Raw genomic sequence first — 25,871 nt, forward strand, 5'->3', positions numbered from 1 at the left:
TGGAAAGGTGCTGTCCAGAATTTGGGAGATGTTTGAAGAACTAAAAGCTTTTCTAATAGTAAGCAATAAAGAAAACCTTTTTAATGAAATTTTTAATGAAGATTTCAAAAAAAGGTTGACATCTTCAGCCATTTAAATGAGTTAAATTTGAGGCTACAGGGAAAAGATAAATTTGTGGTAATTTTATGAGGAGATTGCACTTGAGAAAAAACTTTGTTTCAGAATCAAGTTTTAAATGGAAATTTGCTTCATTTTCCTCATTAAAAAAAGTCTCGAGGAAACTGCTCAGGAGTGCCCAACATTTGTAATGAATGTAATCAAAGTCCTTAGTGACCATTTCCAAGAAAGATTTGAATACTTGAAAGAGCACCTCCCAAAATTTTAATTAACGATAAATTACAGAAATTTTGAAACCAGTAACTTGGAACAAATTTTGAATCAAAATGAAGTAGGAGCTACCGAGTTAGAATTTGTTGATATGCAGTCGTCTTTAGCCCTGAAATATCTTTTCCAACACAAAACCATTTTAAAATTCTGAGGTTCTTCCAACTGCAAAAAATATTTCCTTTATTACAAAGAGAAGCGTTCAAAGTACTTTCTATGTTTGGATCAATGTACATGTGTGAAAGTGCTTTTTCATTAATGAACAATATCAAAAACAAAAAAAGGACAAGATTGTTGACATCACATTTGGAATAAAATTTGCAATTATCTCTTCATAATGGAGAAATTAATTTCAAAGGTTTGTCATTATGTCTTCAAAGTCAAGGTTCACACTGATAAGGTAATAAATATTGTGCCTAAAATTTTTAATTGAGAAATATAATTCTTGTATGTGTAATACAGCTAAAAATTACTTAAAGGCATTTTTAATCTTTAAGCAAACAAATTTATATTTTAATATGTGACACTTGCACGTATTGTAAGCTGCAAAATTTTGCTTGCTTAAAGCAAAAGGTTAAGAACCCCTGATCTCGGGGGTAGTTGATTGTTGGAATAAATTTCGATCTGGTAATTTAGAGGTGGATAGTTTAAATAAATTCAGAGAAGAACTAGACAGTTACTAGTAGGGGTGGACAGGTGAAATGGGAAGGGTTTTTTTTTTTTTTTTTTTTGGCCGATGCTATATAAGTTTGCTTTCTTACATCACGTCATTTACCTCTACTAATGCTAAATCGGTTTCTGATTACTTTTTTTTTTTTTTTTTTTGCTTTCACTTGTATTTCTCTCCCTCTCATTGTATGTTTGTAATATACACAGGTAAATTAAAATTTTCTATGGAAAACTATAACTAACACCATGATTGTATTCCTGTTCTTAAAGATTTTAAAATTAGTGTGTTCAAAGTGATATTTAATATACAGTATGACCCCCGTATCTGCGCGGGGGATACGTTCCAAGACCTACCATGAATGACCGAAACTGTGGATATAAGCGAACACCTGCCGACCCCATATATAACGTGATTTTCTAGTACATACTTACGTATAATAAAGTTTAATTGATAAATTAAACACACAGTAAGACATTACCAGCATTAAATACAGTAATAATAAAGTACAGCAGACTCTCGAATTACCGGGATTGGATTAACCGGGATACTTCAAGACTCCAAAATAAAAAAAAAAAAACAACCAGAAATCATAAAATTCAAGTAATAACTAGAATAGGTATAAACAGATATTTTGCAAGTCATAAATAAGCGACAAGAACCGGCATTATAAGTTGTCATTGGGAGATTAGTGTACCTGTTATCTTGCAATCCCCAAAAAGAAAAAAAAGAGCACATATTTAGTTTGATTTAGTGCAGTGGTTTTCAACCTTTTTTTTAAATAATGGCACCCCTAAGTAACTTATTTTATTTTGCAGCACCCCTACTCAGTTTTCTGTCTGTTATATCCGATTCTGTGTGTGTTATAAAGAATAATTGTATTAAGAAGCTAATTAATCATGGGGGTGGAATGTGACTGTGCGAAAAGGAAGATAACATAGCTTATGGATCAGGGACACTGCATTAGCAAAACATACCCTACAGCCATAATGTGTGTGTGTGTATATATACAGTCAGTCCTCGTATAGCACGATAGTTGTGTTCCTAGAAACCCTAGTGCAATGCAAAATCGTGCAATATAAACAACAGGCCCTATGGGAAAAATAGGGTTAGGTGCCGACCACCCAAAATTGAACACACATTGGTAACCAAAACATTACCAAACACAATAAGTAAAATACTTATGTATTTTATAACGATTAAAATACATAATAAAAAATATTATAATTTTTATAATATTTTTTATTATTATATTATATTTTATTATAATATAATAAATAATAAAAAATACGTAAGTATTTTTTACGAATAAAATACGTATTTTATCGCTAATGCAATAAAATACGAATAAAATACATATTTTATTGCTAATGCTTTTGCTTCTATCGTAAGCAAACTTGTTTTTTGTTTGATTATCTATCCAAACAGATTACAGCCGTTGCATTTCTTCCAATTCTTTCTGTCTTAATCTAATGGATTTTAATTACACTTTGAGTTGTTCCTGCTACAAAAGTTGTTTTTATTTTCTCTGCATTCTTTGTAATTCTCGGCGTTGCCTCATTTAGGTCTGTAGCACGTGCAGTATCACATGGTCTTTCATTTCGCTCAAAGCGTTTCACAATTTCATATTTTTTCTCTATCGACAGAAGCGGACTGGCCATAAGCCTTACCGGGGAAACCCCGGTGGGCCGGCGTGATTTTGGCCATAAACCATAGTATGAGGCCACTATATATTTTCCCGGGTAAGAAATTTTGACTCAGTCCGCCTCTGTTTATCGATATTGCTTTTCTTTTTCTCTCTGAATCTGCAGTGTCTTCACCAGTACGCTTCCTTTTCACACCTTTTAAGTATTTTACTCATTTTTAGGGAATAAAGCACAATTACAAAACGAGGAGGCAAGCTTGATACACATAAATAAAGCTGCGCGCGTGTAGCAACAAATAAACACCGTAAAGGTAGAGGTACACTATTAACACCTGACATTTTACTAAAGCACATTTCTAGGGGTTACTACCATAAAACAATAAAAACAATTTCCAGTTGCGTTTCTGCTAGTGGAATCTGTTATAAACTGGTAGTAAACTCGATCTAATTGTATTTGCGATTATACCGATAGCTGGAATTGTGTTGGTTTTTACGTTATTATGGTGAAATGTGTTTCCCCTTCAATATAAAAAAACATAAATACATTTTCAGAATCTTCTTCATTCCTATCGTGTTGCGTTCAGTTGGGGTGATTCCGCGTTCGATTGCCATTTCTTGTAAACACAAAGGCGAATCGTGCATAAGCGAATTTGGTTCGTGTTATATAAGATATCCTTCCCCTATTTATAAATCGTGTATGATCGAATTCGTGTAGTGTAAACACGTGTTATACGAGGACTGACTGTGTATATATATATATATATATATATAAAGTATATTGTATGTAGAAATTCTGAAGATTTTGATTTAAACCTATTGAATATACAGCAGTTTTTTTTTTTTGCTTATTGTGGTTGATTTGTCAATTATCAATGAAATTTTATTATTGGATTGAACAATTTCTTTAACCACAGTTTTTCCTCATTTCTTCACTTGTATGATTAACAATGTTAATACACGCATTTGTAGAATGAAGAATATGACCCATTTCAACTCCGTTCAGTTCTTGCAGATCAATTTCAGTTTCAAAATGATGGAATGATTGATTTTCCTTTGCTACTTTATATGCAGTTCGAAAAATTTTTGCAGTTATTATTTTTTCATGAGATAATGACATTAAAAATACATTCTCAAGAGTCATTTTTTCGCTTTCAGCAACTATTTTTAATGCTGCTTTATGTGCAGAAGATTCTCTGTGATCAAAAATTTTTTTTTTTAGAAGTGAGCTCAGCTGTTGCTTCCTATCTTTGCCAGAATAGGTTATCTCATTGTTGGTCCATTTTTTGGAAAGTTTCATTCCCATTTTTGTTTCAACTCCAAGAGTTCCAACTTTTCTACAGGGCATACAGCCAAGTTTCATTTTGCAAACACAGAGCCATTCATTTTTCAAGCAAAAATCATTTTTTTGATCATAGGTCCAGCAGTCTGGCCAGTCATTTGTAGTTTGGCTTTGCTTCTCAAGATCAGATTCAGAAATATCAGCAGGCGTCGTTATTTTCGTGTTTTCTGTTGTTGTGTCTGTTGATATTCTGGCCTTTTTATTAGCAGGACCGGTGGTTGAGAAGTAATTAGTAATTTTTTTCATTGTTAAATTTGGGGTCACACTTTTACACTAAAAATTTAAAAAAAAGATTTTCAATTTACCAATGATTTTTTAAAATAAAGAAATTATTTACCTTTCGCACGTAGTCAATCACTGTACACACACCCACACACTTCAGTTGTGTAATGTAACATAACGGTCGCCGCCCGCAGTAAGCACTCAGTGCGCGACCACACGACCAATCGCAAGCCGAGCAGTGCCATCACAACCAGCGCAGACAAAGTATGTATACATTGGACTCGACACACAAGCAGCCCGCATGCACCATTTTAATGATTTTACTGCCAACCTGCTATGCTTGACAGGGCGATTCAAGTCTACTTGAACCAAAAATCAAATTTTCAAAAGTTACTTTTAAAACTTGGAAAATCAGTCAAAAAAAGGTGCCGGAACGGCATTCCGATGCGTCCTATGACAAAAAAAAAAAAAGCACTATATATATATATATATGCAGTATATAATAATTTTATTCTTTATATAGAGGTACTAAGTAAACATCAATTATAGATCACCACAAAATTAAAAAGATACTGTACACCTTTTTGTAAAGAAATAAACATATAAATTTAAAAAAATAAATTTAAGTAACTTAAAAAACCCAAATTACGTGGTACCCCTGGAATGTTGTTGCAGCACCCTGGTTGAAAATCACTGATTTAGTGCGTCGCATCGATAGTTGTGTTCCGTCGCACCGCAAAAGGACATTTTGTTTCGTTATTTATGTCAGGAATGTCGGAATTTTATTTTTTTTATGGTAACTATTTTTTTTTTCTTTTGTTTAGAAATCACAAAAATGATGGGCAAACGCAAGGTTGTACTTTCAAATTAAACAAAAACTTGAAATTATTCAAAAGTTTGAAAACAGTGCACCCGTTAAATCTCTAAAGAAACAATGTTGGTGACCAAACCATATGTGGCATCATAAAAAATAAAGGGAAGCATTGTATTAGACACGCAAGTAGTATGCGTTAAGTTTTTCGTTTTTTTTCCATGCTTAACCGCTGGTAACTGAATCAGTGGATACTGAATCAGCAGATGCCGAATCAGCGGATACGGGGGCACAACTGTAGATGCTATTGCTGCTGTACAAACATATGTTGTCTCTATAAAATGCTTATCATTAAGCATCACTTACACCGATGAATTGATCAGTGAGTCGTTTTGCAAATCGAAGCAACTGCAGGTGAACTATGCCACGTGCGCAGGTCAGGACACTGTATAAAAAACACTTGAAACTGAGCTCTGTTAATCAGTGTTACTCTTGTTCTTCAGATGAGAAAGGCAGCGGACTTAAGTGAGTTTGACAAAGGCCAAATTGTAATGACCAGATAACTGGATCAGAGCATATCCAAAACGTCACAGCTGGTGGGATGCTCATGGTCAGCCGTGGTTAGTACCTACCGAAAGTGATCCAAGGAGGGGAACCCATGAACCGCAAATGACCACGGCTCATCCATGCTTGAGGATGAGCGAAGGCTCTCCCGGATGGTATGTGGAAACACAAGGGTGACTGTGGTGTAACTAGCTGGTAATTGGAATGCTGGGGATGGGAGTAATCTGCCACAACAAACAGTACATTGAACCCTGCTGAAAATGGGGCTGCATAGCCACAGGCCACTCGGAGTGCCCATGCTAACCACGATTCACTGGCAACAGTGCCTACAATGGGCCAGTGAGCATTGAAACTGGACCTTGAGTGATTGTAAGGAAAGGAGGTCGTCTGGTCTGATAAATCTCATTTCCTGTTGCACTGTGGATGGCCGGGTACGTGTATGTCGTTTACCTGGGAAAGTGATGCTGCCTGGATGCACTGTGGGACAAAAACAAGCCGGTGGCGGCAGTGTCATGCTTTGGGTGATGTTCTGCTGGGATACCCTGGGTCAAGTCATCCATGTGCCGGGCACTCTGTCATCTACCACTTACCTAAGCATCATTGCTGAGCAGGTACACCCTTTTGTGGCAACGGGCTTCCACTCTGGCGGGGCCATCTTTCAGCAGGATAATGTGCCATGCCACACCATCCGGATTGTTCAAGACTGGTTCGCAGAACATGAGGAAGACTTCCAGGTATTTCCCCGGCCTCCAAATTCCCCAGATGTAAATCCCATTGAGCATCTGTGTTTTGTGTTGGAACATCAACTCCGATCTGTGGTGTCTCAACCACCGACCTTGCAGGAGTTAAAAGGATCTGCTGGTTACATGTTGGTACCAGATACCACAAGAGACATTTATAAATCTTGTAGCGTTTCATTCCTCGCCGGGTACAAGTTGTTTTGGCTGCACGTGGAGGACCAACATCATATTAGGTAGGTGGTCATAATGTTTTGGCTCATTGGTGTATTATTTAAGGAAAACTTGGATATTTATTAATGACCAGTACTACTTGTATTTATTTATTGCCTAAATTTCTTATAACATCTGTGGAATTTTGCAATGTTATCTTAGCCCTATCTCTGTTTGCTATAAACATTGTCTGTCTATTCTGATATATATATATAAAAAAAAAAAAAAAATTTCAGGTAATAATTCAGCTGTTCAAACCATTTTTAATTTGATTAAACTCACCTGCACTCACTGATAAATATAAACCAAAAACAAAAAATTCTGTTTTTTACCAGCTTCCAGAACACAGTTTCAGTTTTTCACTGATTGCCTCTGCCTTGAGTTTTTCTTTTTAGTGGTATGTATATAGATCTTCATTTTTCATGTATGAGCTCTGAGGGATTGCATATGTAGATCTACATTTTGAAGTTTGTTTCAAACAATATTATCCTTTGATATACAAATTGCATTAATATTTCTATAAGTGCTGTCATCCCTTCTATATATATATTTCCAACTAATGGTAAATGGTTGATAATAGCCTTAATACATTCATAGTGGCAAGAAGGAAAGCTTATACACTGTCAGCCAAAAAAAAACTACCCATGTCCAATTGCCCATCCCCATAATTTTAGGATAAGGTTTTAACTTTTCCTTAAATTTATTCAAACTACCCACTTCCACAACACCATTTGGAAGTTTATTCCAAAATCAATTAGCCTCATGCTGAAAGCAAATTTCTGCACATCTGTCCTGCAATCATCCTTCCTCAGTTTATATTTATACCCTGTGTGTGTGTGTGTGAAAACATTCTTATTTCAGACATCTCCTGCTAGCTGAACAAACATCTCCTTTCGAAACTGCTTGTGATGAAAGTTTTTTTTAGATGGATCTGCCATCTTCATCAGAATGAAGCCGTTCACAATTGAGACTTCTAATAGCCAGAAAAACAACTTTTCCCACCATTTCATTGATTTCAGAGTGAATGAAATAACTTGTAATGGCCAGCTGTGTCTACTGCTCCCATATTTTTTGTATATTCACAAATAGCAACTGGCTTTTGAATCTGTAAGATTTCCTCCCCCCCCCCTTACCTTTCCTGTTGTGTATCATAGATACCTTTCTATGATACCAGATTGGGTATCATAGAAAGTAGAAAGCATAAGTACAGTTCTTTTGTCTTTCCATGCCAGCACTTGAAATGTATCCTCCTTTCGGAAACTGACTACTGTGTTTTTTCAGTTTTCTTTGTCATCTCTAGTGGTAAACCTTTCCTGTTTCCCCTAACAGTGCCTGTTTGGTATATGTTCAATTTATGTAGTTCTTCTGCTAGTGGAATATTAGTGTAAAATCAGTCGGTAAACAAATGAAATCCACTACCCTCAACATTTTGAAGAAGTGCTTGGATGAGATGAAGGCACACCAGCATTGGTTGACAGGTTATCACCAATTTCATCATCATTGCTGCAGGATATATTGTTGGGATCAAAAATAACATCAAACTCGCTATCGGACAAAATTGAATCAAATTCTGAATTAGAAAGTTCTAATAATTTCTCAATTTCTGCATCAGAAAGGCTTTTTTCAAGATGTTGATGCAATGGCTAAACACTTTTCTGACAGAGAGTAAATACACAGTGAACACTAAAAACAAAGAAGAAAAACTGCAGGCACTGACTATTGAATGTAAATACAGTAAACTCCCACTATTTGCGGTCGCTGATTTAATATAAAATGAAACCTAAAAAAATGTGAATTTTAAAGCGCCGTTAACATTTTCCGCCATAAAAAAACACGGGCGTGGCTAAAATTATCTTTCCCGGTCAAAACAGCGCTCAGTGGGTGGGGGAGGGGGGGAGAGGGGTGACAAAATCGCGAGCGTGGATGTTTCTCGCTAATCCTTGTTCAGTATGTGTTATGCACTTGTCATGGAAGGTTTCGTCGTTTGCTTTTAATTTATATGCTTATAAATTGAATAAATTTATCAATTTATAAATTGATATGCTTACAAAAGTGATAAATCTACCGTTTTGCAGTGTAAAACAAACTTTTTCCAGTGTGTTAACGGAAGAAAATGACTTTATTGTGGATAAGTTCTTTCTAACCCGTACAAAAATATGGCTACCAATAACAAGGGAAATGTGAAAAGATCAAAGAAGGTGATGACATTAGTGAATAAAATTGAGTTATTAGACAAAATTTCTAATGGTGAAAGTGTCTCCTCAGTGGCAAAATATTATAAAATCAATGAGTCAATGGTACGATCAATCAAAAAATCGGAAGAAAAAATCCGCCGTAGTGTCCGTGAAAACACGCTAATTGCTTCAAAAATTTGCTCTGTAACTCGTGATGTTAAATTAGAAAAAAATGGAAAAAGCCCTAAATCTGTGGATAGAAGACCGAACTCAAAATAAAATTCCGTTAAGTTCACTCATCATTCGTGAAAAGGCAAAACTCCTTTATCAACACTTTAGCGAAACTGGTGATAGCACTGGCAGAATAGGTTTTCTAGCTAGCAAAGGCGCTGGTTTGAAAGATTTGTTTGAAATTTCTAATAAATATTATATTTAATATTAAATTGTTTCTTATTTTAATTTCAATTGCCACATGCTTGCATTTCACTATATACTGTCTATGTACATAGTCCTATTATGAAGGTACATAAATACATACATAGACAAAATTTTAGACTAGTTTTTCTTATATATTTTATACTTTGGAACGGAACCCCTTTATTACTATGGGAGCCATAACTCAGTATTCGCGTTTTCGGTATTCGCAGCATTTCTCAGGAACGTAACCCCGCGAATAGCGGGGGGGTTTACTGTATTCAATTAATTTGAATAATTGAATGTTAAACAGTCAATTATTCATACAGTAAAATCTCGTTAATACAAACTCGGTTTATACAAAGTACTTGTTTATATGAAGCATTCCCTGCAAAAAGGATAGGCTTTTCTATGTAAATATATTCGTTTATTACAAAATTCGATTAATATGTATTACATAGTTCTTTTTCACCCCGTGAGAAATAGTGTCATTTTGTATTTTTAATACAAATCTTGGCAGAGCAATCCGATTATTGCCCCCAGCCAGCTGGCTCCCTACTTCCCAAAGGATGGCACTGACTTGTTAGAAATTAGCTTTGTGGAAACAAAAGCAGTTTATGGTAGCTACAACATCAAGTGCACTCTGAAAAACATCTTTCTGAAGGAGGAGTTGGTAAATTAACAAAAGAATAAAACTTTTTTCTGAGTTGTTTACATGCACTCCCTCGTTATCCACGGGAATAAGGTCAGTTGCAATTGTTACCCCAATTCAGAGTCTTGCTATCGTATACAGCAATCTATTTTATGTGCCATTTTATCTGAGACTGATGTCTTTTTCGGAACTTGCATCTTAATTAGTTTAAATTAATTTAAAATTTGTTTATATTAAATCTTATGTAGCAGTATTATGGCGAAAAAATGTAGACGGACAGAATTTAAGCCTGGAAATTAAACTAAAAATTATACAAGAGGCTGATAGGATGGAAAGAATCAAAATGGACATTGCAAAGGAATACAACATTCCTTTACCTACTTTATCTACAATACTGAAAAAGACTTGAAGTGCGTGACACTGGAGCAGCAATGAAAAACAGGAAACGAATTTGTGGTGCAAAACATGAACTTGAAACAAAACTTTTCGAGTGGTACCAACAAGTGCGTGCATCTGATTTGCCAATATCAGGTCCAATTTTGCAAGAAAAGGCAAATTATCTAGCTCGGCAACATAGCATTAGCAACTTCAAATGCAGCAGTGGCTGGCTCCAAAGATTTAAAGACAGGAATAACTTGGTTTCGCGAAATGTTAGCAGTGAGTCTGGATTAGTCAACAAAGAAAAGGCTACAGACTGGTTGTGTTCTGTATGGTCCATCCTTGAAAAATATGAGGCAAAGGATTTTTTAATCACCGAGACAGGTTTATTTTATAATTTGCTGCCAAACAAAACATTTGCTGTTCGAGGAGAGTCTTGTCATGGTGGAAAATTAAGTAAACAAAGACTCACCGTTCTGTTATGCTGCAGTTCAGATGGCAGTACAAAACTACGCCCACTAAGTTTTCCAAGCCAAGATGTTTTAAAGCAGTTAACCAACTTCCCTGTGATTATGAGGCCAATAGAAGTGCTTGGCTTTCGGTCAAAATTTTTCAGTCTTGGTTATCAAAATTGGACAGAAGAATGGCTTCAGAAAAAAAGGAACATTTTGATGATTCTAGATGGTTGTACAGCACATTCTGCCAAGACACATATACAGCTATTGTTTTTACCCCCAATATCACCAGTTTAATGCAACCACTGGATCAAGGCATTATTTATAACCTCAAGAGAGCATATAGAGCCCGCCCCGATAAGGTACTTGATCTGCAACATAGGAGGAGGGAACAATTTGCAGCCAAATTGGAATGTCTTGGATGCTATCTGTAATCTGTAATCTGTTATTTCTTGGGACAGTATTACATCAAGTGTAATAATCAACTGCTTCAGAAAGAGTGGCTTTGGAGAGAACATCATCGAAAAACATGGTTCAGCAGACGAATATGATAGCAAAAGTGAGGAATGGAGGAATTTGAAGGAGCATATGGATTTTGTTGGCAAATTTGAAGAGTTTGTGAAAGTGGATGATGAAGTTGCTACCACTGCAACACCAAAAGAACTGCTGGGTACCAAACAAAATGATGATGTTTTTGTTACCAGCGACAGCGAAAGTGAGGAAGCATTCACACTGCAATCTAATGGCAGTGTGCATGCTGCTTCTTCTTAAAGATGCCCAAAATGCATTGAACATAATAGAGAATGTGTTGGCATGCAGTAACGTTGATAAAGAAACAACTATTGCATTTGATAACATTTGTGCTGTAGTTAAAAATGCATATAGAAAAAAAAACTGTGCAAACAACATTGGATTCTTTCTTTAAATTAGATTAATTTATTAAAAGGTTAATGGTTTGTATGTCTCCTTTCTACTCTTGAACCCGGTCTACTCTTTGAGTAGACCGGGGTTCAAGCCCCTGACCGCTGAATACGGTCGATCTGCCAATCCGCACTGGACCAGCGTGGCAGATTATGGTCCATTTCCCTCAGCATGAATTGTTGAGGAGGCTTCCATCCTGCAGCGGGTTGATAATGGCTGCACTTTACTTTTTTTTTTTACTTTATGTCTCCTTTTATATTAAGATTGTAATTCTTTTTACTGTGATACTAAAATATTGTATATATTAAAATACAATATATACTGTATAATATTTTCATTTCCATTTGCTTTTCTCTTAGTTTATCTTACAAATAAAATGTTACTTTCATTTGCTTTTCTCTTAGTTTATCTTACAAATAAAATAAAATCTTTAAAAAAAGATGTTATTTCTATTACTGTATTGTTAGACAAGGCTTTTGTGTTTATTTTTTTTTAATTTTTACTATTTTGTTTTATTAATTAATTTTTGATATTATTATTCTTAGATATACAGTATGTACCAAAAAAAAAAAAAAAACTTTAAAATTTTGATACTTTTGGGGGACCTCGTTATTACAAAACGTGAAAATTTAGTTCCCTTGAACTTTGTATTAACGAGATTCCACTGTATAGACATTCAGTTAGTCTTTACAATCTGGTACCCTTTCCGGTTGATTGCTTGTGAGTAGCAGTGATTGACATTCCTAGCTTGCTATGGTTAGTCTTATTAGGGCGTTTATTCCCCCCCCCCTGCCACCGTTTTAAAATCGGGAAACGGGTTCCCGGCAAGGGGAGGGGATTTAAAATCTGGAACTCGTTTCCCAATTTTAAGACAGCAGCAAGCCAAGGGATGACCTTAAGACTTAACACTTAGGATAAACACTCAAATTTTGAATCAGAAAGTTCTAATAGTTTCTCAGTTTCTTCTGCATTTGTCATATGCAGATGGGTATCTGCATATGACAAACCACTAAAATGTTTAATATTGCTTAAACTCTCTTTTCTAAGATACTGCATAAACAACATATGGAGTTGGTCACCATTCAGTTCATTTTTAACAATGACATGCTTGTAGTGTACATTTCATTACTACATCAACTTTATGAACTTTGTGGCATAATCACAGAAAAATGGCTTAAAGAATTTATTTTTCTAGTGTTCAAAGCAACTGATAATAAGCAATGTAATAGTTTCCAAAACTTGCTTTTTTCCCAATCACAACATAATTTTTTTTTTTTTTTTTTTTGTTGTTAGTTGGTAGTTGTTGGCGCATCAGCTTCTGTGGCCATAATGCACCTCCCAAGGTTTTTGCAGTGCTTTGATCCAAGCCCGAGGCGGGATTCGAACCTGCGACCTTTGGGTTGCCAGGCAGGCACTTTACCCACCTGGCTAGCCCGGTCTTCATCACAACATAAGCTTCTACATCATGAATCATTTCTTGAAACTGCTCCTATAACAATATTTCATTCTAAAGTTAACAATACAATGTCGGAAATTATTTACAAATTCAGTTTTTAAAAAGATTTTATTCTGATTAATTAAATAGTGAACATTAAAAAATTGAAAATATTATTGGTGTACTTCATGTTCAGTTTCATTTAAATATCACAAGCTCATAAGATTGCATTTTAGCATCAGATGTTCATTTCAAAATTTTATGTTAGGTGGTGTGTTGTGCTATTGAGTTGCAGTAATCATTTCTTAGTTTAATTTGTTTTTTGATATGTTGATTTTTAGTTAGATTTTGGAGCATTTTATATCAAATGCAAAGTCTCTAATGTAGTTTTCCAACCTAGAAACATGTTTGTCAATAAATATCCAATAGAAATTTTGGTATTAATTATTATTATTTTTTTTGTATTAATTTTTGTATTAATTTTTTGCAGACAAGAGCACTTGTGGCTTTGTTTGAGCAAGATGCACAACTTTTGAAGAACTTTATCAAGTCATTTTATAATCACTGTGAGAAAGTTTTAAATGCACAGGTTAGAACCTTTTATATTACTCAGCTATTTGTAAAATAATAAGAGGAGTTTACCTCAATATAGTATGTAGAACACTTCCGTATGATACTCTCCAGAAATTAAAACGAAAAAATCGAAAACTTACATTAGAGTAAAAAATAAATAATTAAAAATCAATTTAACACAATTAAAAATAAATTTAATGCAATTAAAAATTAAAAAGAATCTAACGAAAATATTCAAAATGATTTTCTTCCCGAAGCTGACAACGCTTTTCGACTGTATGTCGTGAAAATGACCGAATAGGGTTGAACCTGAAACTTAAATAGTGATTATTTGTCTTTGTGCATACGCATAAAGGTCCACGCATCGGAGATCAAATATGGCCGCCGAACATTAACAGAATTCTCGTGTAATTTAATTTCTATGGTTTCTGCAATTAATGGTCGCGTATAATTACGTTGAACTTTAAGTATTTTGGCCTTGTTAAATAAAAAAGTATGCTTTTCGTTAATGGCATGAAAGGCTAATTCTGACACTGATGAACGAGAAGCGCAAACTGAGGCTTCATGTTGATTTACACGAATATTCAGAGAAAATCGCATTGAACCTTGGTAAGACGAGTCGCAATCACCGCAAGAAATGTTGTATACCAGATCATTAATTTGTGTTGCGAACGTGGAAAGAACCGAGCGATTGTTCAGTATAATGTGTAATTTCTGTATTGGCCTGGCCACAATTTTAAATTCGGTATCTTTAAAGAATCTATTAAGCTGTTCAGCATATGGGACAGAAATAAAGTATTTTTTGATATTACTATTGTTGGTTGGTGTAGTATTTTGTATCTTATCCTTAGCCTGTACCCTAATTTGGTTTATTGTGGCAAGGGGATAACCCTTGTTTAAGAACCTGCTAGTTAATATTTGTATTTCTGAGCCCAAAGCAGATTCCGTCATTGAATATTTATAGGCATTTAGAAATTGATTAAAGATAATCGATCTTTTGTAGATGAACGGGTGATAGCTATTATAATGTAGAAGCATACCGGTGTTTGTAGGTTTTCGATAGATGCTAAATTGGATTTTATTCTATTCCCGAGTAAGCGTGAAATTTAGAAAGTTTAATGACTTTGTATCCGTATCCTCCCTTTCCAATGTAAATTTGAGTCTAGAATGAATATTATTAAACGAATGTAAAATGTCTTGGATAGTACTACTATCAGTAATAACTAGAACATTGTCTAAATACACCCCATAATATGTGATATGGGGTCGAAAAGGTGTCAAATGCATATGCTCAATCGTTGAGAGATCGATCTCTGACATTAAGCCGCTCAGGCTCAAACCCATTGGCAATCCAAAAATTTGTTTGTACACCTTGTCTCGAAAGGCGATATAGTTGGCCTCAACTAACAGTTTAATTAAGTGAAAAATTTCCTTAATAGGTAGCTTCGTATAATTAGTCGGTATCGAGTTTTTATTTAACATATCCCAAATAATATCTAATGTGTATTCAGCGTTTACATTCGTATATAACGAGGTAACATCTAGTGAGAATAAATTGTTATTGTCGCCAAGTCTACAGTCTTTAAGATTATTAAATAATGTATCGTAGTTCTTAATCCAAAATTGTATTACCTGTCTAAAGGGTTTTATAATGCTATATACATGTGCGGCTAAGGATGAAAATGCAGAATTCCTGTAGGAAACAATAGGTTGAATAGGAAATTCAGTGTTATGTAATTTTACCTGACCGAAAAGTGCAGGAATATTGTATGTTCTGGCCTTCAATTCCTTTAACTGGGCCATAGTAATGTAGTCGTTTTTTCGATACATGGTTAACATTTTATTGTATTGATTGACCAAATTGGTAAACAGTGCTGGGTCTACTTCAAGATAAGTGGAGGTATCTGAAACAACTGAATCAAACTTATTAATATAATGAGGTTTATCTAGTATTACCACTGTATCTCCTTTATCTGCCCTCTGTATAATAATGTCCTTATTTCCCCGAAGTTCTTGTAAAGCTGAACTGTCGTGTATTCAATTTAGGAAGTCGCGTTTCTTTTATGTTATTCACTACTTGATTAACTTGTTGAATAAATAAATCTTTTTGTGGAACATTACGAAGTCCAAATTCAATATCAATTACGCATTGTTTTTTAGGTAGTTTTCGAGGTGGTAAATTATAATTTAGTCCTTTGGATAAAAGTGAAATCTGGTCCTGCGATAGTGTACACGAGGAAAGATTTGTAACCTGTTGGTATGTCGGTTCGTTGAATACTGGGTGAGGGGCTGTTCGTGAACTAGCTGATGTATCCTGTGGTAGTACGTTGTGTCTGTGTGGGGGGGGGGTTGTCACCCAACTCGTATGTACTTGGTCGCAAGCCTGCGACAATGTGTTAGAATTCGCATGAACGTGTCTTGACCTATTCGATAATGTTTGCAATTTATTAATGCGTCTGTTTTTTATTTCTGAGGCTTGTGCTTCCCTTCGAAAATCTATGGAGGTCTTCAATACAGACCAATCATTCAGATGTAGACAATTTTTTAATTTATCGTGAAGCTTCCTAACCTGGGAAAGGTATTTTTGTTTATTTGAATATTGAGATTTTAAGGCAAGCTTAACAATATTATGCGATGTGGCCAGTGTTTGTTGTTTTATGCCTGAAATTTTTTGATTTAAATTAACCCTGGCAAACTTTGGAATGATGTTGTTTTGAAGGCAATATTTTAGAAAAGAAATATGGTAACTCTGGGCTGAGTATCTTAGTGTTGATTTAATGTAATTTTTCACCAAGCCATTCAAAAAATCTCCCATAATTGTGTGTATCGATAGGTTACACCTGAAGAGACAGGAAGTGAATGAAATAGTCAATAAGAGGTTAAAAAAATGAATTAGATAGTATGAATCAGAGCTGTAATACTCAATATGTTCTACGTTGATATTAATATTTGTAAAATAATAAGAGGAGTTTACCTCAATATAGTACGTAGAACACTTCCGTATGATACTCTCCAGAAATTAAAATGAAAAAATCGAAAACTTACATTAGAGTAAAAAATAAATAATTCAAATCAATTTAACACAATTAAAAATCAATTTAACGCAATTAAAAAGAATCTAACGAAAATATTCAAAACGATTTTCCTTCCTAAAGCTGACAATGCTTTTTGACCATATGTCGTGATCACAGGAATTAAAATTACCAAATAGGGTTGAACCTGAAACTTAAATAGTGATTCTTTGTGCATGCGCGTAAAGGTCCACACATCAGAGATCAAAAATGGCCGCCGAACATTAACAGAATTCTCCTGTCATTTAATTTTAATTTTTAATTGTGTTAAATTGGTTTTTAATTATTTATTTTTTGCTCTAATGTAAGTTTTCGATTTTTTCGTTTTAATTTCTGGAGAGTATCATATGGAAGTGTTCTACGTACAAAATATATCTTGCTTGACGAAACATTCCCTTTTTTTGTAATTCACAGTAGCCCTTTCCAGCTGGTACTCTGTACCCTTGAAAGTACAAGGAGGAAGGCATGAGGTTATTTCAGTTCCTGTTTAAAAGAAAATTTATGCCTATTATATTATATTGTAATTTAAAATTTCAGAAGCTAGGCATGTTATGAGTTAGACCTATGTGAATCAACGGTTAAAACTTCTTCATGGTTTGTAATGAAAAAAAAAAAAAACTGACAATAATTTTGGCATGTGAAACTGAAATTTAAATAATGTATAATCAATTTGGTTTTAAAAAAAAAAAATTGCTGGTTGCATTACCATAATTTCTTTAAGAAAAGAGAAATTTACAGTTGCAGCAGTTAATGCTATGTTATCTGTGGAATTACTGCAAGTTTTGCCCTTGCAAGTAGTGTAGTGGATATGATCACAGTCTTCTCCACACCTGGTTGAAGATGCCCAGGTTCAAATCCTGTCAATGATGTGAAGAATTTTTATGGGACTTTTCACAACATGGCTGAGCTAGTTGGTCTCAGAGAGGTTGATGGCTTTTTCTCCTGGAAACTCATGTTTTTTCATCCAGAAAACAGGCAAATAGACCAGAATACATGCACAGTTTACAGTATATATATCAGGTGTGTGTGTGTATATATACAGTTGATTCTGGTTATTTGGGACACATCGGGACTAGTGTATTTTGGTCCAATTAAGCGGCTGCCCCAATTATCCGAAGTTTCACGTAAATAGTTAAAAATACAACGTACCCCCCCTTTACAATTAGTTCACTGTACAATTAAATCACGTTACGACGAACTCACCATAGTAAAGTACCTTTCACTGTACAATGTGTAGTAAGCGCCAGTCATTGTGATTACGTTTGTGAATTGAATTCTAATTCTATTAAACAGCGATTCTAATTAGCGAAAATAGGAGGAATATTATCCACAGGCTATAAAAGTAAAGAGATATTAAGCACAAATTTACCCTTAACCTTACCAATTAAAAAATTAAATGATACGTGAAATTCGGAAGAATATATGTGATAATCAGAATAATTAATACGTACTGTAATATGTACATACTAACTAAACTAGTTGATATTTCTGTTCACCGACATTTGTGGGCGGGGGTTAAAATTTAAAACAGTAAAAAGATAAGCAATCAATAACAAAGAACACGGCACACACACACAAATTGCAAGTAACACGATACGCGCAAGTGAGAACGGAGTAACGAGTTACCAAGCTTTAAAAATAGGAATGAAGAGAAGATCTGAAAATTAATTTTTTTATATGATTGAAGATTTTATGGAACACATTTCACCATAATAACCCACAGGTAATACCAGCTGTCGGTATTATCGCAAATTCAGTAAGATCGAGTTTACTATCCGTTTATGATAGATTTCACTTACAGAAAAGCCCAATAAACAGGTGACTGTTAATTGTTTTTATTGTTTTATGGTTGTGACTTCCAGAAATCTGACTGAACTACGTGGTACAATCGTAGAGTAATCTGCAGTGCTGCGGTCTCCTGCCCCGATTAAACGGTATTTTGTCCCAATTAAGCGAAGTAAATCCTGGCTATTTTCTCGATTGGGTTCTGTTTTTTAAGATTTGTCCCAAATAAACGGCTGCCCCGAATAACCGGAATCCACTGTATATATATATATATATATATATATATATATATATACACACACGTTTCCAATAGTTAGATTTTCTTAAATACTGGTGTTTTTTACATATAGGTATTATTGTTAATACAGTACTGGTCTCTAAGCTAGCCTTATCTCGGTTATCTTAATTTCCCATGGCCTATACATTTAGGATTTAGAAGCTTATTGCGTATTGCTAAAGAAATTTTCATGATAATTATTTATGAAATTTTTTTTTTTTTTTTTAAATCTGTAACAATAGGCAATTATCAGTACTATTTTATAACTATATAATATTATTTATACATGTTTATACATTTTTGTATTACATCACGTGGACGTCAATCCCCTACTTCATCGGGGGCTTTGAGTGGATTGACGGCCCATTCGATGTAATGCATTTTTTACTTACTCGTTTCTGTTTGTATCTATCACAGCTTTGCTATTTTATTTAATTCTAGATTCTAAGGTTCTTTTTAAAATTTTTTTGAACTTATGTTTATATTATTCTTCCTAATTGTTGTTAGTTAAATTAGTATTAATTATGAATTAAATTAATTTTTTATAATCTCTACAGCAACTGTGATAGAATACACAAAGCCCAACGGGTAAGTATTTTATATTGCAATACTACTACTTACTTGATGTGTTCAGTGGAGGTCGTAGAGTCGAAAAGGGAATTTACCGCCTTTAATTTGTTTGTTTGTTTTTATGGATGGCTATTTTTATGGCGCAGTCGCATTAACATTTCACTGTGTGCTGATGGCGCATTGGCCGAAGTCCCCGATTTTCAAGCGAATGCCTATTATGGTGGTTTGTTGTTGGTTCGATGAATTTGTGTTAACTTTCTGTGGTTTGTATTAACTAGTGGATTAAATTCCTTTATTTACATGTGTATTTACATTATTTTTACATTTGTTTTATGCCTTACCTCGGACTGGCGAAAAACAATGGCATTAACGATGCACAAAAGACGGATTAAACCACAATAGAATGATAATACAAAAGAATAATATATATATATATATGTATAATTTTTTGATTATAGTTTAAGTAAATTAGGTACATGCTGCTTAACAGTATATTATGTTAGATATTATGGTGGTGTCCGAAAATATAAATATAAGAACATATGTATATTAACTAGCTTCCCAAAATATCCCTGTAGGTCAAAGCACCAATTAACTCTATAATAGCCGATACCGGCCTCCGTGGCCAAACCTAGTAAAGAATAATCATTAGTAAAACAAAGTAATAATAGTATAAAATTTTAAAATTTTTAAATATAGTTCTAATTGCTCTAATAGTTCATGAGGTAAGAAAAACAGGATTCAATAGTTAAAAGTAAAGAAAAAGCGTTAATGCTGGGATAATACCGGGAGCGTAACTTTCCGTCCCTAGAAAGGGATCCTGGTATATCATAAGGATTATACTGGAATTTAGCATAATATATAAGGCATAACCTAGAAACTTAGCGAACAGTGGAATGGCTAATTCCTAAAAGCTATAAATAGTGGTATAAAGGCCCATTATATTCAATAAATCTGTTTTTTCTTTACTTTTAACTATTGACTATTGAATCCTATTTTTCTTACCTTATGAACGATTAGAGCAACTCGAGGGGAATTGAGGTACTATTACTATACTTAAACGTTACTTCCGTTCTCCTTATTTTAGCGATAGCTTCTTTTGTGCCTATTTATATGAAAATTATAGATTGATATTGGTTCTCTTTTCTCTTTATTCTAAATAATTGCTTCTTCAAGTTTTCTAAATATGAATTTTAGCTATCGGTCGGGCTAAATGTCATCTTGCCTGTTAACAAATAAATTATCTACTTAACCACTAAACTTTTAATATTACATATTTGACCATGTTAAACAGGCAGATGACAACAGAAACTGATAGCTCTGTTAATTATGAGTCGGATATATTGAGAGGGTTAGCCCTCAATAAAGTCCCTTTCAATGTATCCAATTACCTATAATTAACATTATGTATTATACTATTATTACTTTGTTTTACTAATGATTATTCTTTACTAGGTTTGGCCACGGAGGCCAGTATCGGCTATTATAGAGTTAATCGGTGCTTTGACCTATGGGGATATTTTGGGAAGCTAGTTAATATACATATGTTCTTATATTTATATTTTCGGACACCGCCATAATATCTAACATAATATACTGTTAAGCAGCACGTATCTAATTTACTTAAACTATAATCAAAAAATTATATTACGATGGATGTAATGTTCTATCTAAAATAGATGGCATTAATCCGATCTGGATTATATTGATATTTATAAATTGTTCCTAATATATATATATATATATACACACACACCATTGCATCATAACCTTAGTTGCTTTGACGCTTAACATGCACTCACACCCTGCAAGTTTCAATATAACATCCCATCCACACAGCAATTGAATGAATTTTTAACAGTATTTTTCAATATATATAGTCACGAATGAAATTACTTTGAGACTATTTTCAGTTATTCACCTTATTTTAGGTGAAAGTGCATGATGCACATAGCCTCTAACAGTATTAGTTGTGGTCTTTTATTTCCTGGGAGAATTTACATATTAAGAGAGAAATTAAGAAAACCTGCATAGAAAAATAAAATTCCTTAATTTTATTTTCAAAAATATACAAGAAATTTATGCAGGCAATATAATAAACATATATATACTGAGTTGTTAGTTTATTAGATACACCAACCCTGATGACATAAGTAATATTGTCAAACCATCATAATATAGATTCCATTGAGTGTTAAAATTCAGACTATCACTTCCTGCAGTTGCTTCAGATTAAATGGTAGCAGATACCTCTAATGAATAGCTTGTTTCATCTCATCCCACAAAAGCTCAGCTAAGTCAAGATATGGTAACTGAGCAGGCCAGTTAAGTACAATAAAGTCATTCTCATTAGTTTCTGGAATCATACCCAAAAAATCCATTCTTTTGGATGGAGTTCTCCAAGGATCATGTTGCACTTTTTTGCTTTCAAAGTTAAATGTATTAATTCTGTTACCAAACAACTTCCAATTGTGAACAGTGCCCTCTTTATAGACAGCTTCAGAATTTTTATACAGTTATGCAATGAGGATCATCAAATGATTCACATTGCATGGCTATTAAAAAAAAAAAAAAAAGCAGTAAGCCATTGATTGCCTCAGCTGTCAGTTGGCTATTGATTTCAGGTTCTCATCTCAGAAGTCTATTTGCATACACTTTTGCTGCAAATGAAGCTTTCAATCCCCTAAGAAGCCCATTTGTGGGCATTGTGGTGTGGAGAGGCATATTTTTAGAGAATGTCAAAGCCCACACCAAATGTCATTCCAGTAGCACTCAAGAAAAAGTTCAGGGGCTTATATTTGATAAGTTGACATTCTTCTAATACATCCATCAACTGTGGACAAAGTGCTTGATGGTACGGAACCTCCTAAATGTCATCTCATTTAACAGCTGGATTGCCGATCATTGCACTTTACTTTGATTTTATCATGCACTTGCCTGGTCTAAGCTAGTGTATTGGCCCCAGATTTTGCTTCAGCTAGAAAGAGCATATTTCAGTGGCTAGACTTGATCCACCTTCAGATCGTCTGCATTCCTATTAGAACATTTAGATCATTTCCTGTGCAGAGGCTATATGTCTAAGCCACTTATTTTGCTTCTATGAAAGCAGTTATCACTGTAGTGTATTTTTAAATTAAAATTCCTGCCAGACCATCCCACATGAATAACCATCAAGCGATGATGGGAAAATCTCTATAACACTCATCAGACTGCCAACCAGTGGCGGTTCATGACTCTGATGTATGGAGTGCTGCTTCTTAAAGTTACATTAAATTGCCTTGGTTATAAGATATGTAGGCATAGATAGTAATAATAATAAGCAAGTTAAAAATACTACAAAACATTAACTGGACACTTACAATTAACTGATGTGGGTAATCCTTGAAATTTTATTTAAAAATGAAATCCATTTTCGGTTTTTATTTGTTGAAAACAGACTAACTTTTTCATTCGAGTTTGGTGCACTGTTGACCAAGCTTTTTCTCTATTGAAAGCATTGCTTTTGCATCACAGTGCTCCATAAAAATGTTTTTATTCTTCTTAGGTGATCCTGCATCACTTCTTTAACCAGTGACTACAATATTTTGCCCAGAACAGAAGTTAAATTGACAGGTCTATAATTATTTGTGTCACACTTTGAATCCCCTTTGTGAATTGGGGATACATTTTCACATCTCCAGTCCTAAGGATGCTCTCATAATTATGGGTAAGGGTTTGCTAACTTCCCTCACTGCCCCCTTCAATATAACTGGATAGATTACTTCTGCTCCAGGTACCTTTTTTTACCAGGTGCTGTTCATAACTGTTTAACTTCAATAATTTCTGCTCCATTTTGCTCTCCATTATTACAAAATCATTTAGCTCCCTTAGAGCTTAGTAAACTTCTGTCCTTCTCTTCCTTAGAGAATTCCTCATGTGTGAATGTAGATGCAAAATACTCATTCAGTTTGTTAGCTATCGAGCAGGATCATCAACAGTCGAACTACCAACATCAAGTGGACCAATCTGATTCATCCCCTTCCTTCTAGAGTTTACAGACTAGCTTATACCTGCCATAGGCTTCTGTGTCACCTGATAATTTATATGCATCCCACACATTTTTCTTCTCTGCCACGAGCCTCATTAGTTCATCTGTCATCCATTTTGGTCCATATCTTGAACAGTATTTTTTAGTTGGTATGAAAAGCCTAGTACCGTCCAAGATTAATTGCTTGAATTCCCATTTAGAGTTCGCTTTTTTTTAACATTATCAGTTGATCCCACTGTATAGAATTTAAAAACTGTCTGAGACCACTGTAGTCACCTTTATGAAAACAAAAACCCTTACCCTCGATGGTAGTTACATCTTTAAGTAACTCCCACATGAGTACACTGTGATCACTGTCACCTAGTGCTTCCTTTAACTGCAAATAAGAAACTGTACAGGGAAATAGAGTGGGCCAGTAAATCAGAGAGTCTTATAATTGGGGGATTTTAATTTCACAGATATTGACTGGAATTTGTAGGTTGGTCACCCACACACTAACAAGGCTTTTGTGGATTTATTGGATGATTGTTTTCTACATCAGCATGTTCTGGAGGCAACTAGAGGGAGTAATACTCTTGATTTGATTATCAGTAGTGATTCTTCATGCATTAAGAATACTCTCATGTTCCCTTTCCCTGGTGCTTTATAATCTTTTGTGTTATTTTAACTAACAGCATAACCCCTCTTCCCTTTCTACCCTGTCTATCCTTTCTATACACATTGTACTCCCCAAATTCCATTTCTGCACTGCTTATATCTGTGTGATACCATGTCTCTGATATCCCAACAATATCGTCTTTTGAAGTCTTGATCAGCACTTCAAATTCATCAAATTTATTTACTATACTTCTAGCAATGGTGTACATGCAAGTATACATGCACCCGACATGCTATTGGTATTGTTTTTGGTTTTTAGGAGCATTAGCAACTAAGGCCATATTGCTCTGGGATATGCGGTGGTCATTCCCTGACCTTTCCGCATCCTCCGTATTTGGTGGTGACGGGTTCGAACCCCGGTCTAATCAAGAAGCGTGTGCTACGCACTGCTGCTCCTTCCCACCTGGCTATGGAGGCGCCTACCCGACATGCAACATATGTGCACCATTGCCTCTGCAAAGGACAGAGTCATCTTATGTGAATTGTTAAAAAAGGTGCCGATTGTGACCTTTTTAACAATTTGGTATATTCTATCTGAGTATCCACATTATAGACATGAGCAACTTATATTTTATTGCTTTTATTCATCTGACTTTTATAAAATCTGTCTGACATACAGTCAGTCAGATTTTATCCAACAGTGTTTATCTGGCTGCTGTTTTTAACTTTTTAAAATTATTTAACCTATTTAAATGTATTTATCATTTTATATTTGAATTCTGACTGTTTACCTTTTATTCATATGTACTTTGACATAGTGATATATCCCTATAGATCACTAAAAACTCACTTGTTTTTTACTTTTTTTTAATTGAATTTTATTATCTAGTCCTGGTGCTTTATAATCTTTGTTGCTCATGCACCAGAAAAATCAAAATCAAATTAATTCACTAGACCAGGGTATAACAGTGACCTAGTGATCCAGTCTTCCTTCTTTGAGTCCACAGCAAACTTTGTGCCAGGAATGTTGAGATGGACAGTTAACTTGAAAGAGATGTTGGTCTGATAAATCCAATTTCTGTTCTGTCATGCTGTTTCTGGAAATCATATGAAGCCATGGACATATCATTGTTTTTTATAATTTGCAAAAACAGCAGTTATTTCAGAGTAGTAATGACTGCCATCCTAACAAAACCACTCCCCATGGTCTGAGGAATGTTTTTTAAAATGGTTTGGAAACTTCCAGTATGTATAGGCTATCACACAGAAGCTGTGTATTATCTCAGAGTTTTTGCAGATTATCAAGTCCTGTTGCCTACAAATGACACTTTTTGTGACACCTTTTTTGAGAATATGAAATTGTTAAAAATGTGTCATAATTATTATTATTATTATTATTAGCCATATAGTGCAAAGGAAGCCTGAGGCTTATGCTGCACCAGCCAAAATAAAAAAAATAAAAAAAATTCCCATGCTACCCTGAGAGAGAGAGAGAGAGAGAGAGAGAGAGAGAGAGAGAGAGAGAGAGAGAGTCAGAAGGGAATCACCAAGAAGGCAAGAAAGAGAAGAATGATGATATCCAGCTCAGGATCCTAGGTTTGCCAAGCCCATACTCACCAGATGTGAGTCCCTGATTAGCACAGTTCTCAACAGGATAATGTACAATATTTCCATTGCCTACAAATTCCCTGGTCTTAAATCCAATCAAGCTCTTGTGGTGCAAGGCAGGATGAGCTGCCTGATGTGTCAAAACACTGCCATTCACCATTGCACAATTATGGAATGCTCTGCAGTCCACATGGATGGCAATATCTCTAGACGTATTCCATAATGTTGTAACATCTGTGCCATTGCATTCAGGGCATTCTCTGAGCCCAAGATGAATTCAACACACCGTTTGCATGATGTGTGATAGAATTGTATAAGTATATAAATGAAAATCAGTATAAACATAATGTTT

The 25,871-nt window shown here is 34.6% G+C and overlaps 1 protein-coding gene across 1 annotated transcript in view; it reads left to right on the plus strand.

Annotated features, from left to right (window-relative positions):
• Positions 1 to 25,871, plus strand: part of LOC150080676 (DCC-interacting protein 13-alpha-like) — a gene marked incomplete in the record, with an annotated part of 341,505 nt that overhangs the window by 44,129 nt on the left and 271,505 nt on the right. Inside the window, 1 exon segment of the mRNA XM_090381733.1 lies at positions 13,502 to 13,600. Coding sequence (XP_090237859.1) covers positions 13,502 to 13,600 — 99 coding nt within the window.

The sequence above is a fragment of the Mastigoproctus giganteus genome, chromosome 9 (assembly GCF_048544385.1).
Source record: "Mastigoproctus giganteus isolate SK-2022 chromosome 9, ASM4854438v1, whole genome shotgun sequence".
Classification (NCBI taxonomy): Eukaryota; Metazoa; Arthropoda; class Arachnida; order Uropygi; family Thelyphonidae; genus Mastigoproctus; species Mastigoproctus giganteus.